General features: G+C 37.6%; 1 protein-coding gene across 2 annotated transcripts; it reads right to left on the bottom strand.

Moving 5' to 3' along the window:
- Positions 1–374: 374 nt before the first annotated feature.
- Positions 375–10,772, bottom strand: LOC124263220 (centromere protein X-like). Of its 2 annotated transcripts, none has more exons than XM_046697809.1 (6): positions 10,624–10,772; positions 8,109–8,160; positions 4,703–4,756; positions 3,670–3,701; positions 2,853–2,909; positions 375–1,176 (listed from the first exon to the last, which is right to left on the bottom strand). In XM_046697809.1, exons 1-6 carry the CDS (start codon positions 10,651–10,653, stop codon positions 1,162–1,164), a joined length of 240 nt encoding a protein of 79 aa, XP_046553765.1. In that variant the 5' UTR covers positions 10,654–10,772; the 3' UTR covers positions 375–1,161. The 2 variants fall into 2 exon arrangements, with proteins under 2 accessions (XP_046553765.1, XP_046553764.1); XM_046697808.1 differs by lacking the exon at positions 8,109–8,160 and adding an exon at positions 9,122–9,173 and having other exon boundaries at positions 10,624–10,769.
- Positions 10,773–14,220: the final 3,448 nt, after the last annotated feature.

Here is a 14,220-nt window from a genome sequence, read left to right as displayed (position 1 = left end):
CAGGTGTCAACACCGATCTCAGGAGTCAGTATGATAGAGCCTGTCAACACCCGATCTCAGGAGTCAGTATGATAGAGCACCAGGTGTGTCACACCGATCTCAGGAGTCAGTATGATAGAGCCTGGCACCAGGTGTCAACACCCGATCTCAGGAGTCAGTATGATAGAGCCTGGCACCAGGTGTCAACACCCGATCTCAGGAGTCAGTATGATAGAGCCTGGCACCAGGTGTCAACACCGATCTCAGGAGTCTTCCTCCCTGCCCTGAGTTTTATCATGAACAATACAGCTGTACACTGAACAACAGTTTAGCTCACTTGATGGGTGTTATTTTAACATTTTATGAGCCAGCATCAAAAACAACAATATCAAGGATTATAAGAAAATGCAATAATATATTTCCACAATAGGAGTTCACAGCTGATATAAATGGAACATAATATTATTAAAGTTTCAATAATGACACAAAATGGAAACATGTTAATATATTGTCCCCTGTCACAATGACACTGCACCAGGCATGGAGAAACATGGTCCCCCAACTCTCCTCTACATCAGCTTGACACTGGGGGGCTTAAAACTGTAACAGAGAATCCGGACCCTTTGTCATTCAGGACTCTGCTACACCAGCATGTAGGTCAAGGTCATCACAGTTTTCTCATCACTGACCAATAGCAACATTCTTTTAGTGTAAAATATACACGTAACAGATATATTTCCCAAATTCAGTTCAGACAGATTAATTAACATACAACAGGAACAAAGTAAACAAAACGATAATTCATACTGTAGCAAAACATAAGTAAGTAAATGACATAGGTGTAATGTTGATATTTGCCTCTTTGGTGGAACTTGTGTCTACTTCTTGCACTGGAACAACTAACCGAATTTCCCTTCTTGTTGGTCCTAAACATTCTGCTTGTAGTCAATCCAGTAGTAAATATAAATGAAAAATACCCCCAGAAAACATATATTTACTAATTATATGAGTTATATATGCTGACTGAGAATGTTCATCACTTGTGTCATAACTGACACAATGCAAGTATTAATGACGTCAGTGTGAGCTGGCTCTGCATTCATCTGGCAGTTGCAACCATGGCAATGCTGACAGGACTTGGTAACCATGGTAACTTCACTGGCTGCCACCTTATTGTCCATATCACATGTCTAGCATCTGTGGACAAATTAAAAGGATCCCATATATAATGGTCACTGAATTGAATCAAATATCTCATTTTATAACTATTTTGAGGGTTTTGTATTCAAGGAAACAAATTCATAATGTTTAATATATTCAATAATCCATCTACCTGATTGACATTTTACTGCCTTCTTCAGACTAATACATGTCAGCTTGCTAGTCTGCATAGATATCATGCAGTAAACTTAGGCTCAGTATTATTCGTTACACTGAATGTATAATGAGTCTAACAAACCCTAGTAGAAGGTCGCGTCAGCTAAACTACCTATGACTGTCCAATCAAATATGAGTCAGCCAAACGGATTTAACCAATCAGACAACGGCTACTGTTTAGGGTTCGACAGGACTTACAAAATTCCTTGGTTACTGACACTGATCTCTCAACAAACGACAATCCGCATTAAACACAGATATTTGACCTGGGCCTCCTTTCACAAAGCACTAAGGTGATTGTAAGTCACTAAGGTAACCTTAGTGCAAGGTTAAAGAATGGGAGTTAAGGTTAACCTTAGTAAAGGTTGCTTCGTGAAAAGAAGCCCCTACAGTATATACGCTTAGGGCTTTCTGATGACATGGTTACCATTAGCTAATATTTCCGCAAGCTGACATCCTTGAATATTGACAAAAACGCTATTTTCAGTGACTGTTTACTCAGTGTTGTGGCATGCTCCATGTGCATCACTCAGAAGTGATCATACGGAAACTGGCATTTGGAATCGTTTGGGTACAAACTTTTTCGATGTAAAAGTTCAAAAGGTACATGTATGTGCGAATGTCAACTTTCGCGATTTGGTAAGCTGTGTTCTGATTGGTCAATTGAAAAGGTTAGCTGACGCGACCTTCTACTAGGGTTTGTTAGATTCAGTATATGCAGTGTAACGAATAATACTGAGCCTAAGTTTACTTAGACTGAGATATCATGATGCGTCAAATGTTTTTCCTGAATTTACTTACTGTTTCCAAGTACTATTTATTCAATCTGAACTATTATCAGTTACTATAGAGACAATATGATCTGTTATCATTTACAGTTGGGGTAATCTGATCCGATATATATTATTATATTATAATCTATTGATTTATAGCGCTGAGTTCCAACTAGGCCGCTCACAGGCACTTTGTGTTTTTTCCCCTCGATCATAGGATGTCAATCTCAACGGCACTTCATATTATTAATCTCAACTCCCTGGAGATCATACAACTCTTTCAGCCACTAGGTGCACCGAGTTAATGGGGCTTTCCAATCCTTACGAGGTACCCATTCACAGCTGGGTGTCACAGCTGGGGACACATAGTCACAGCACTTTGTCCAAGTTTATTGCACATTGCTGTACCCGCAACTAGGTGTTTGCACGTATTCATGTGGCCACCATCTGGTCATTTACTAACGGATTCTTGGGTTCTTTTAAGTGCATAGGGTTGTGTACTGTACATTAGGGGTTGTGACAACACTGAAAGAGTCTGCACACAAAGTTGACTCCAAGGTTTTTTACACCCTGTCACAGGTGGGCTCGATCCCAACACCTCAACCTCGCTGGATTACTAGCCTGGCGCCTTAGACAGCTCACCCACCACGCCCTGATATCAGTTACTTTTGAAACAACCAGTCCTATTATCAGTAACTGTCAATCTGATTCATGACCACTTACCAGCTGAGGCAGGATCTTCTCGAAGTAATCAATGGTCACTTCGTCTGAGGCATCTTTCTGAATAGAATGAGGGCACACAAAGTTATGCCATAATCGTATGTATAAGCTTGGCTATAAAAATACACAATGAATTAGCAAATCCAAAATAACATGATTTCGTGAAAACAATCAATACATAATATTTTCTGAAACAGAAATCAAACAAATTATATCCTGTAGATCAGTGTATTCATCCAGGGGTTGTGTTTAAGTGGAACAGGGAAAGTTTATGGGTCTGTTTCTAAACCTTTCCTGTACAAACCCAAAAAACTTCACAATTTGTTAATAATTTTCAGATGGTTTATGAATTTTGCTCTGGAAAATGAAATCCTTGTCATTGTTCAAAACAGTGGGGAAGAAACCCAGTACAAATAAAAACCTGTCTGATCATCAAAAAGCATCAGCTCAACACTTGCTTGATGGCTTTATTTCCACAGAAAAAATATTGCACTTTTAATTAGTTATATAAAAGAAGTGTTCATTCTAAGTCGAGCCCTTGTGCCATTCGGACACTGAAATGTTATGTGGTGTACTCATTAAGTTTGTTTTCTCTTGGCAACTCATGCAAATCTCCAAACTATATAGCCAACGTCTGAATACTTACAAAGTCTGGGGGATGCAACTGATAACAATAGTAAACACTGCCTTCCGAAACTGTATGAATAAATGTGTTGAGCAAAAACAAGTGGCAGATGGGATAATTATCCACGAACATGAAAGTTGTAGTTGTGCTTTTTTGTCTCTCTCTCAAGTAACCAAGGAAACCACTACAACTGACCTTGGCCTGACTTGCTGCCCTTGAGGCTGCTTCTGAAGAGGAAGAGTTTATAGATTCAAATTATGATGTGGTATGTTGGTTAAAAATAAATATCTCTAAACTGAACAGATGATGAATCAATGCTATTTTAAAACTATACATATTTAAACAAATATATAATATTTTTCTAAAGGAACAACATTGCTCAAAAGTCATAGCATTGCAGGCATACTTTTCTTTTTCTGAAATAAGCCCTGGGAACTACAGTCCGTTTGAGTCAGAAACGGACCGATGAATTGCAAATTTTATCATTGTACAAAATTGCCACATAAATATAAATAGTACACATGTTTATCATTTACTAATACCCAACAGCTTTCTTATATTTGAAAATTTTCCGGACTCCACCAAAAAAGTTCTTTAAGAAACTATCATTAAAATTTTGACACAGTTCACTATTTGTTACGAGGGAGGAGTGCAGAGAAAGGGACAGCCAGGTGTTAGAGAAGCACGTGCACAAGTGCCCACCAAGTTATTGATTCATTAGCCTGTGCTGTGCCGTCTCCATCCTTTCTCGCACACCTGGCTGTCCCTTTCTCTGCACTCCTCCCTCGTAACAAATAGTGAACTGTGTCAAAATTTTAATGATAGTTTCTTAAAGAACTTTTTTGGCGGAGTCCGGAAAATTTTCAAATATAAGAAAGCTGTTGGGTATTAGTAAATGATAAACATGTGTACTATTTATATTTATGTGGCAATTTTGTACAATGACAAAATTTGCAATTCATCGGTCCGTTTCTGACTCAAACGGACTGTAGTCCAAAACCTTACTCGCTATTCCTCAAAGTTTGTAGCCCGTAGTACATGACTGATTCATAGTAAAATTACAAAGTGTAGAACTAGTAAGCCCCAAGTTGTCCACAGTTAGAGGACTTCCATTCTTAGATTTGTTATTGTCCTCAACACAATTTGCTAGTCTCAGGATAGTGGACTGGCAAACTTGATGCTACTCACAGACACAGTAAAGTTCATAATTGAATTGAATGTGATTTACCTGCAACAAAAACTCGCAGAACCTCCCCAACGAGCACAAGGGCATCCGAGTTCACTGATGAAAACAATCAGAACAAATGAAGCATGTATGTCAAGTAAGTGTGACAATTACTGCCACTATTTGTATGATATTTGGTTTGTTAACATCACAGCTATGTGATGGTGTTTTTTAATTAATGAAGTCTGGACCAGACAATCCAGTGATTGACATCATGAACATTGATCTACACAATGGGGATACAATGTCATTTATCAGCCAAGTCAGCGAGCCTGACCACCCGATCGTATTAGTCGCCTCTTACGACAACCATGGGCTACTGGGTCTTGACAGGTCACTATCCATTGGAAAACTATAACATGGATAAAGAAAGGAAAATAAAAACCAGGTGAATTCTCACGGGATTACATTTCCTGATGCTACTCAAATGAAATGATTTTTGGACAACAACTGTTGCAAGTGGGACCATTTTCCCATGTCATGCATGCTTTCCTAAATGGCAATTAGCTTCCTCAAAATATTTTACAATTGCCAGAACTTCAAAGCAAGTTATGTGCTGTGTCTGTAAAGAAAGCTCGGCTTAAACACAGAGAAAACAAGAAGACAAAGTCATCAATATCCCCCACAATGGCAAAATACTCTTCATGATTATGTCTACGAGTTATGATTATGTCAAATATTTAGGTGTGTACATAGAAAAGTGGAAGGAGAGTATTGAAAGGTTTTAAAAGTTCTGCTCCAGAAAGGAGCACTATCACCAATTTCAGTCTAAGTCAAACTTGTTGCCATGGAAATGCCAAACATATTTTATTCACAATTCCAAAACTACCAAAAGGCACAAGTACACCACCAGATCTATCTATGTGCCAAGTTTGGTGAAGAAATAGTGAACAGTTTTAGAGTTCAGCTCCGGAAAAGAGCACTACCACAATTTCAGGCTAAGTCAAACTTGTTGCCATGGAAACGCCAAAAATATTTTATTCAGAATTCCAAAACTACCAAAAGGCACCAGTACACCACCAGATCTATCTATGTGCCAAGTTTGGTGACGACATATTGAACAGTTTTAGAGTTCTGCTCCTCGAAAAGAGCACTACTACCAATTTCAGGCTAAGTCGAACTTGTTGCCATGGAAACGCCAAAATATTTAATTCAGAATTCCAAAACTACCAAAAGGCACCAGTACACCACCAGATCTATCTATGTGCCAAGTTTGGTGAAGAAATATTGAACAGTTTTAGAGTTCTGTCTCGAAAAGAGCACTACCACCAATTTCAGTCTAAGTCGAACTTGTTGCCATGGAAATGCCAAACATATTTTATTCAGAATTCCAAAACTACCAAAAGGCACAAGTACACCACCAGATCTATCTATGTGCCAAGTTTGGTGAAGACATATTGAACGGTGTTAGAGTTCAGCTCCGGAAAAGAGCACTACCACCAATTTCAGTCTAAGTCGAACTTGTTGCCATGGAAACACCAAAAATATTTAATTCAGAATTCCAAAACTACCAAAAGGCACCAGTACACCACCAGATCCATGTATGTGCCAAGTTTGGTGAAGAAATATTGAACGGTTTTAGAGTTCTGCTCCGGAAAAGACAAATGTGCACGGACGGATGGACGGACGACGGACGACGGATCGAGTCCATTTTAATCCCCATAAAAGCGCGTTGCGGGGGATAACAATTCAAATTACAACATTATCTCAAAAAGGTGAAAAAAGAACTGTTAAAGGCACCAAACTTACAATGAACACCGATCAGACAAATGGAATCAGTCTTGACCTTTTTCATGACCGGTGTGAAAAATATCGATCAGGAAGTGGTGACAGTCTTAGTAAACTTAGGCTCAGTATTATTCATTACACTGCTATACTGAAAGTGTAACGAATAATACTGAGCCTCAGTTTACTTCAACTGGAAGTGGTGACACCTTCCCTACACCATATATCATGACACCCAGGTTATTTGTAAGTCTTGTCTCTCTTCATCAATCTAATCTGAAAGGCAACTATAAGTCTTGTCTCTCTTCATCAATCTAATCTGAAAGGCAACTATAAGTCTTGTCTCTCTTCATCAATCTAATCTGATAAGGCAACTATAAGTCTTGTCTCTCTTCATCAATCTAATCTGATAAGGCAACTATAAGTCTTGTCTCTCTTCATCAATCTAATCTGATAAGGCAACTATAAATTTTGCATCATCATGTCACCCATGCAGTATTTTTAAAGAGTTGTCCAAACTTGTTTATTTGTTTTCACCTACACCACCAGTGCAAAAAATCATTTTGACCTTTCAGGGGTTGAAAAATGCCATTGCCCGACACCCGAGTTGAGTTGAATTCTAGGGTTGGTCCAATAAATATATCGACATTAACCCCCCCAAAGTCTGTTTCCGATAACCCGACTGACCCTATCCTAACCAACCAGACCCTTAATCTTTTTTTAAACAAGTCAAAATCATGACTGGAGTGCATTTCAACTCATCATTTTCATCCAAATCAAGTATGATATTTTCATGTTTTTCAGTGTACGTAGGGCTAAAATGGATTGCATTGAATTGGCATAATGGGCTCTAACTGACAAAATCTGCAAATAAATAACATAATGATTTGATATAGAAATCTATCAATGTTTCATCACAAGACAATGTCACAACATGATATGGTATGCTTGAAAACATTCTCAGGTGCCCACCTGGTGCTACTAAAAAAAAAAAAAAAAAAAAAAAAAAAAAAAAAAAAAGAAGAAAAAACAAAAGAAGATAAAACCGACCCACCTACCCTATTTATAAAAGCATGTAATAGGAAACGGACATATATTTTTGGGGGCCTTTCTGTGGTGCAGTAGTGCCAGACTACTGAAATGTTTTGATATATACTACCCATCACAAGTTTAGACTCACTCGTGTAAATGTAGCCACTTACTTCAGTCAACTGTTCTAAACTAGATTTTGCAAAATATTCCATACTGTTTAAAGGTACTGTTTACACATGAACAGATGCATTGTAAAACAAATTCATAACGTTGAAAAGAATATTGTCATCAATTCAATAAAAAATGAATCTCAGTGAAATTTGGTGAATTCTTAACCAAACATTACACTAAAATGCAGCTGTTCACATTCACGACATTTGCACATGCTTTTCAGCAATTTAATGCATGATCCTTGTGCAATTCATCTGCATAAGGTTTGCAGTTGGTTCCCCTAAATTAGTGGGGAAATTCATCTTCGATGTAACCATATATATATACATAACATATAGTGAGTGCTTTAAGTGAGTCTAAACTTTTGATGGGTAGTATAATGAAATTAATATTTGGTCAAGTGGATTTTGAAAGTTTACTGGACTTGTGTCCAGTGGAGTTTTGAAAAGAGTTTTAATCCCTGCCTTTGAAACAATCCTACCTTTTGTCTTCTCATCTTTGAAATTCTTCTGGAGAATTGTCTGCACAGTTTTCTAAAAATGAAAAGATGTCAGTATATAAGCCTGAGAATAGCTGACGTCATATATCTTGTGCAAATGTGCACATCTTCCCTGGCTTTTTATTTCGTGCCATGTATGGTAACTGTGTGCATTTGATTTGGGTATGGGATGGGATATTTTTGACCAAACTTACCTGTCCCTGAAAAATCCCTGACAAAATAGTGTGCCCTGAGGTTTTACCCATAGGCGCCTGACTCTGATATATTTATAAGCATGACCTATATATATCTTATATATGTAGGTCATGCTTATAAATATATCAGAGCCGGGCGCCTATGGTTTTACATTCACAAAAATCAGTCATTAGGGAACCACGGCAACAGCAACAATATGTTCATAACAATGACACAACCTTAATTCTGAATACTATCATAGCATTCGTTCCAAAGTTCATTTAGTTATTTTGTAGAGTGTTTTCAAACTATTTTAAGAAAAATCTTTGCCAACTCTTTCCAAAATAACGCCAATCACCATAAATTCACAGACCTTGGCGCTTTATCAGCATAATTGATTTATTTGGACGGAAATGTTGAATGGAATATACATGATCTAGTAGGCTACGGACTCTTCTACATCTTCCGACACGGTATCTATATTTGACGGATCTATATTCTAAACAACAGTGTAGAAGTGAGCACAGCTCACATACCCCCGCTTTCAGCAATTTAATGCATGATCCTTGTGCAATTCATCTGCATAAGGTTTGCAGTTGGTTCCCCTAAATTAGTGGGGAAATTCATCTTCGATGTAACCATATATATATATACATAACATATAGTGAGTGCTTTAAGTGGGTAGTATATGTAGTCTAAAACTTTTAGATGGGTAGTATAATGAAATTAATATTTGGTCAAGTGGATTTTGAAAGTTTACTGGACTTGTGTCCAGTGGAGTTTTGAAAAGAGTTTTAATCCTGCCTTTGAAACAATCCTACCTTTTGTCTTCTCATCTTTGAAATTCTTCTGGAGAATTGTCTGCACAGTTTTCTAAAAATGAAAAGATGTCAGTATATAAAGCCTGAGAATAGCTGGCGTCATATATCTTGTGCAAATGTGCACATCTTCCCTGGCTTTTATTTAGTTGCCATGTATGGTAACTGTGTGCATTTGATTTGGGTATGGGATGGGATATTTTTGACCAAACTTACCTGTCCCTGAAAAATCCCTGACAAAATAGTGTGCCCTGAGGTTTTACCCATAGAAGCCTGACTCTGATATATTTATAAGCATGACCTATATATATCTTATATATAGGTCATGCTTATAAATATATATCAAAGTCGGCTTATGGTTTTACATTCACAAAAATCAGTCATTAGGGAACCACGGCAACAGCAACAATATGTTCATAACAATGACACAACCTTAATTCTGAATACTATCATAGCATTCGTTCCAAAGTTCATTTAGTTATTTTGTAGAGTGTTTTCAAAACTATTTTTAAGAAAACTTTGCCAACTCTTTCCAAAATAACGCCAATCACTCGCAAATTCACAGACCTTGGCGCTTATCAGCATAATTGATTTATTTGGACGGAAACGTTGAATGGAATATACATGATCTAGTAGGCGCCTGGACTCTTCTACATCTTCCGACACGGTATCTATATTTGACGGATCTATATTCTAAACAACAAGTGTAGAAGTGAGCACAGCTCACATACCCCCGCTTCCCACTTTAGGACATGGAAATGACTGATATTGATATATATAATGTGACAAGGATCAGCAGCTCACAAGACTTTCTCCTTGACTCTACTAAACTTTATATACATGTTAGATAATAGTTTTGCCATGTACTGATTACAGTAATAATTTATGGAAACATTATTTTTTGTGTTTTCCATGGAAACCTGACATACAATTGAACTTGTTGCACACAATGAAGTGGACGTAGATGAAGATTGTTATTTTTTAGCACATGGCATATCTGTGGGTCATGATTAACTTGTGTATTAAGTTTGTTGAACCTAGCATGTATAGTTCTGATGATATGCTGTGGCCAGGTAACCATCAAACACATTTTGCACCAAGTCATGTTTCCATGGAAACAACAACAAAACAAATTCTGAAAAACTTTAAAATAGCAAAAGGCACATCAATGGGTAATGATTAACATGTGTGTGAAGTTTGGTGAACCTAGCATGTAAACTTTAAGAGATATGCTCAGGACAAAGTTTCGGGACGGACGGACGGACAGAATGAACGCTATATACCCCCGTTACTTCGTAGCGGGGGTATAAATATGAGAGATCTGGAAGAGAATGTAGTAATGAAATCGGGGGCCGAAATCGGTAATATATTTTTTACTCCACGGAAACAGTACCACAGCACAAGAATATAATGGGATCTTTTAAATAGAGTACAACGCACGGATGACCAGTTATCCTTTAAGTAACATTATCATTCATCAAATATATATTAATGTTGAGGAGCACCTGCTTGAAAGTCGCGCCATTACCCGCCATTTTTTCTGCAAATATGCAACTTAATATCTTGAAGTTTGTTTCGCATTTAAAAAAATCAACGTTCGCGTCTACATATATATTTGGCGTAAATTTTAATAATCTCTCAAGTAAAGAATGATTTTTAGCATAATACACATTTGTACATGGTTCAAAAACGTTGATGAAGATATGTTTTACACTCCATAACAGCGCATGCTACAGGTAACATTTTCTAGTTAGGAGTTCACGATTTATTGCGTACTCCACACAGCGGCAAACTTCCAAAACAAATGCCGTCAGGTGGCGCTTGTCGGTCGGTGTTATCATTTGAGCTGGTTCCCGGTTCCCTTTGCGCACGTAGACTTGCGCAAAAGCTACATGAGAGACAGGTCCCAAACTGACGCCACGCACCCACGAGAACATATATTTACTGTTAAATGGGAACAACATTCCAACTCTCAGTCGTCTTGCCGGCGCAATTTTAATTATCCCTCGTAATAACCAGATGCCAAATGGGTCAGTGACTCAACAAACTGTGTTTCGGACAAGCAAGGAAAGACAACGAGAATCCCCATGAATCTTTGCAGATGATGTTTACTAAAACTTAATTTTCACTTGTGTCGAGTGTGTGTCCAAATTTGTACTTCAGTACACAGCAGTCAGGTGTACGTATTATATTTGCAATAATGAGTTTCAGATAACATACTCAAAACAGCAGCGGAACATATTCTTCATGCTAATCGCACATCATGCCATATGTATTATTACGTCAGAATATTATTATGCTAACACAGAGACCATAATATTTGTAAAGCACCAATATCCAGCTCAGCTGTTCAGAAGGCGATTTCAGAAAAAAGACTAGATACCCATATGTTATAGTTTGCATTAGTGGTGGTCCGATTAATTGAAATAATCGAAGATTGGTCGCAATGACTAAACGACCAAGCAATCGATCATGTTTTCTCATAATCGAACACAAACAATTTTGGAACACTTGCTTGCATTAACAATATTTTTCACAAGGTTGGTTTTGTCTGTTACATTTCATAAGCACTACAAGCTCGTTCCAAGTCATGATTGAATTTATCTTAAATACTCCAGGAAATTTATGTTCCTAACTTATTAGACATCCTTTTAAAATGTGAAATTTGAAAAACAACAACAAAAGAACTACACGTCTTTTCTTATTTTTTTGTGGATTAAAAAACATACACAGGACATTTTGATAAATGACGCTAACCAATTATTTTCGATGATTGATCGGTTGTAATGAACTAATCATCAATTATCAGAACCCAACACTAGTTTGCATCCAGGCTACATATATACATATTGTTACACTTCTGATATTAGTCTGTCATACAGACCCTGAAGCAAATATATCCAAGATAGCCTTCGCAAGTCTAGAAAATGTGGCAAGTCTAGATTTCCTCAGCTTCTGAAAATGAAGAAAGTCTCAGGGCTCCTTTTCATTATACATTTTTTTACTATGAACTTTTTTCAGTAAAATATGTTCATTTCAGAGACTAGTTGTTAGTCTAACTTCTGATATGCACCATTTAAAAAATAATTCAAAGAAGAAGACCAATTCTGAACAGGATCTTCACGTTAATTTCCCCCAATAACCCTGCAACACATATTTGATCAACATTGTAAGTATGTTACAATGGTAATTGTTCGAGGAAGAATTATATTTTTTAGAAATTTGATTCTCGCGTGAAGCAAACCGTCCTCCCACAAGGAAAATCGGAAATATACCCTTAAATTTTCTCAAAATAAAGAAGACATCGTACAAAGGATATATAGTATATAGATTATCTTTGATTAATATATCCGTGAGTGATATTTAAGTCTTTGTTGCCTCTTTAGTTGTCAATGAAAAGTGTTAATTATGTACTGAAAGTGTGAAAGATTGAGATTTCCTAGTTCCTAGAAATGAAGGAATATCGACATGTTCAATGCAATGGAAATATCACTTGGAAAGTTTTCACAGCTATGAACACTCATGTGCATATGTACTCCATAACGGATGTACGAGCCGGACGCTCAACATAAAGCAAGGTGTAGGACAACGGAGAGTACTCTCTGCCTTCAAAGTTCCTTGTCTACATTAATGACCTCATCACGCAGCTGGATATGCTTTCAAAAGGCCTCGTCATTGGAGATGAACATATCCCAAGCATTCTACTAGCAGACAACACAACATTACTCAGTCCTCAGCCAAACGGACTACAGGCCATGCTGACCACTCTGCAATCGTACGCTATTAAATGGCGCCTTACGTACAATGCAGATAAAAGCTGTGTGATGATATTCAAAGGCGGTCATTCGGTTGACAAAAACTTGTGTTTTAGACTTGGTGAAAGTGTTCTTCCAACAGTGAGTAACACCATATATGCTGGATCCCTTATAAGTAATAAACAACAAGCCGAACGAACAGAGCGTTCCTGTGCAAAAGCCAGAAAACTGCTATATTCCCTCAAGGACGTCGGCTTTTAAAAGGCTGGTTTTATAAGTCCTATAGGAGGTGTCAAAATTTGGCGTAGAGTTATACTTCCTTGTGCATTCTATGCCTGTGAATTATGGACAAACATCACGGAAACAGAATATAGCATCATGGAGCGAGTTCAACGGTTATTTGCTCGTATTGCTCAAAACTTCCATAAGCGGTCATCAACTTCAGCAACTGTTCAAAGCTTGGGTCTCTGGTCAGTGCATGGAACCATCGACAGACTCAAACTCATGCTGTTCGGCAGGCTATGTCGCGCAGATACTGAAGCACCCACAAAAGAGTACTCCTGTATAGAATAGGACAGTTTATTACTGATAACACGTGTGATGTGTGGTTAACCCATGATCTTCTGAAAATTGTTCAAAAGTACGATCTCTGGTCGCATGTGTGTGAATTTATGAAGACTGGTAATTTTCCGTGCAAACTGGAATGGAGTAGAACTATAAATAGAAAAGTAGCCGACGCAGAATATTATAACTGGCAAATGACACTCTCTCAGACACCAGAAATGAGCCGTTTTGCCAACATTCACGGTGCTCCAGCCCCACATAGACTGTGGGGAATGTGTGAACTGTACCCAATCTCAACCAGACCTGTGTACAGTCTAGTTAAACTTGGTGTATTACCTGTTGTAGGTGGGATGTGCATACTCTGTGACACCGAGTGTGATGATATGGTGAAACACCAACTCTTATACTGCTGCAGTTTATTCTCTAAGCGTAATGCACTTAGTGAACGTTTGTTTGACAATATGACCATTGAAAGCTATATACAATTCGAGGATTGTGATGATAATGAACTCAAGATTACCACCCTTCTAGGTGGAATCACACCACTCATTGAAAACATGTCACTGAATGAGTGGGCTGTATTTATTGACACTACAACAAAATGCATCAGCTCCTGGAACCTCAAATCCCTGCTGTATCTGTGAAGCTGACAATATGTCAGAGGCTATGTTTGAATATGTTTAATATTATATCCTAAGATGTTTTCATATATGTACTCTCCTTCTTAATGGAGGAAATAAAGCACATTCATTCATTCATTCATTGTATATAGATTATCTTTGA

Source organism: Haliotis rubra, unplaced genomic scaffold, assembly GCF_003918875.1.
Source record: "Haliotis rubra isolate DU_JTF1 unplaced genomic scaffold, ASM391887v1 Scf871, whole genome shotgun sequence".
Taxonomy (NCBI): Eukaryota; Metazoa; Mollusca; class Gastropoda; order Lepetellida; family Haliotidae; genus Haliotis; species Haliotis rubra.
This window is presented reverse-complemented; position numbering and strand designations above follow the sequence as displayed.

What these genes read in the sequence shown, in the direction of transcription:
- LOC124263220 (XM_046697809.1), bottom strand. Translation starts at nt 10,653, where the DNA reads ATGGCGGGTAATGGCGCGACTTTCAAGCAG. An exon ending in ATGGCGCGACTTTCAAGCAG is followed by an intron (nt 8,161 to 10,623) that starts GTGCTCCTCAAC and finishes TTTCATTTTTAG; the next exon opens with AAAACTGTGCAGACAATTCT. An exon ending in GGGCAGCAAGTCAGGCCAAG is followed by an intron (nt 2,910 to 3,669) that starts GTCAGTTGTAGT and finishes CATTCTATTCAG; the next exon opens with AAAGATGCCTCAGACGAAGT.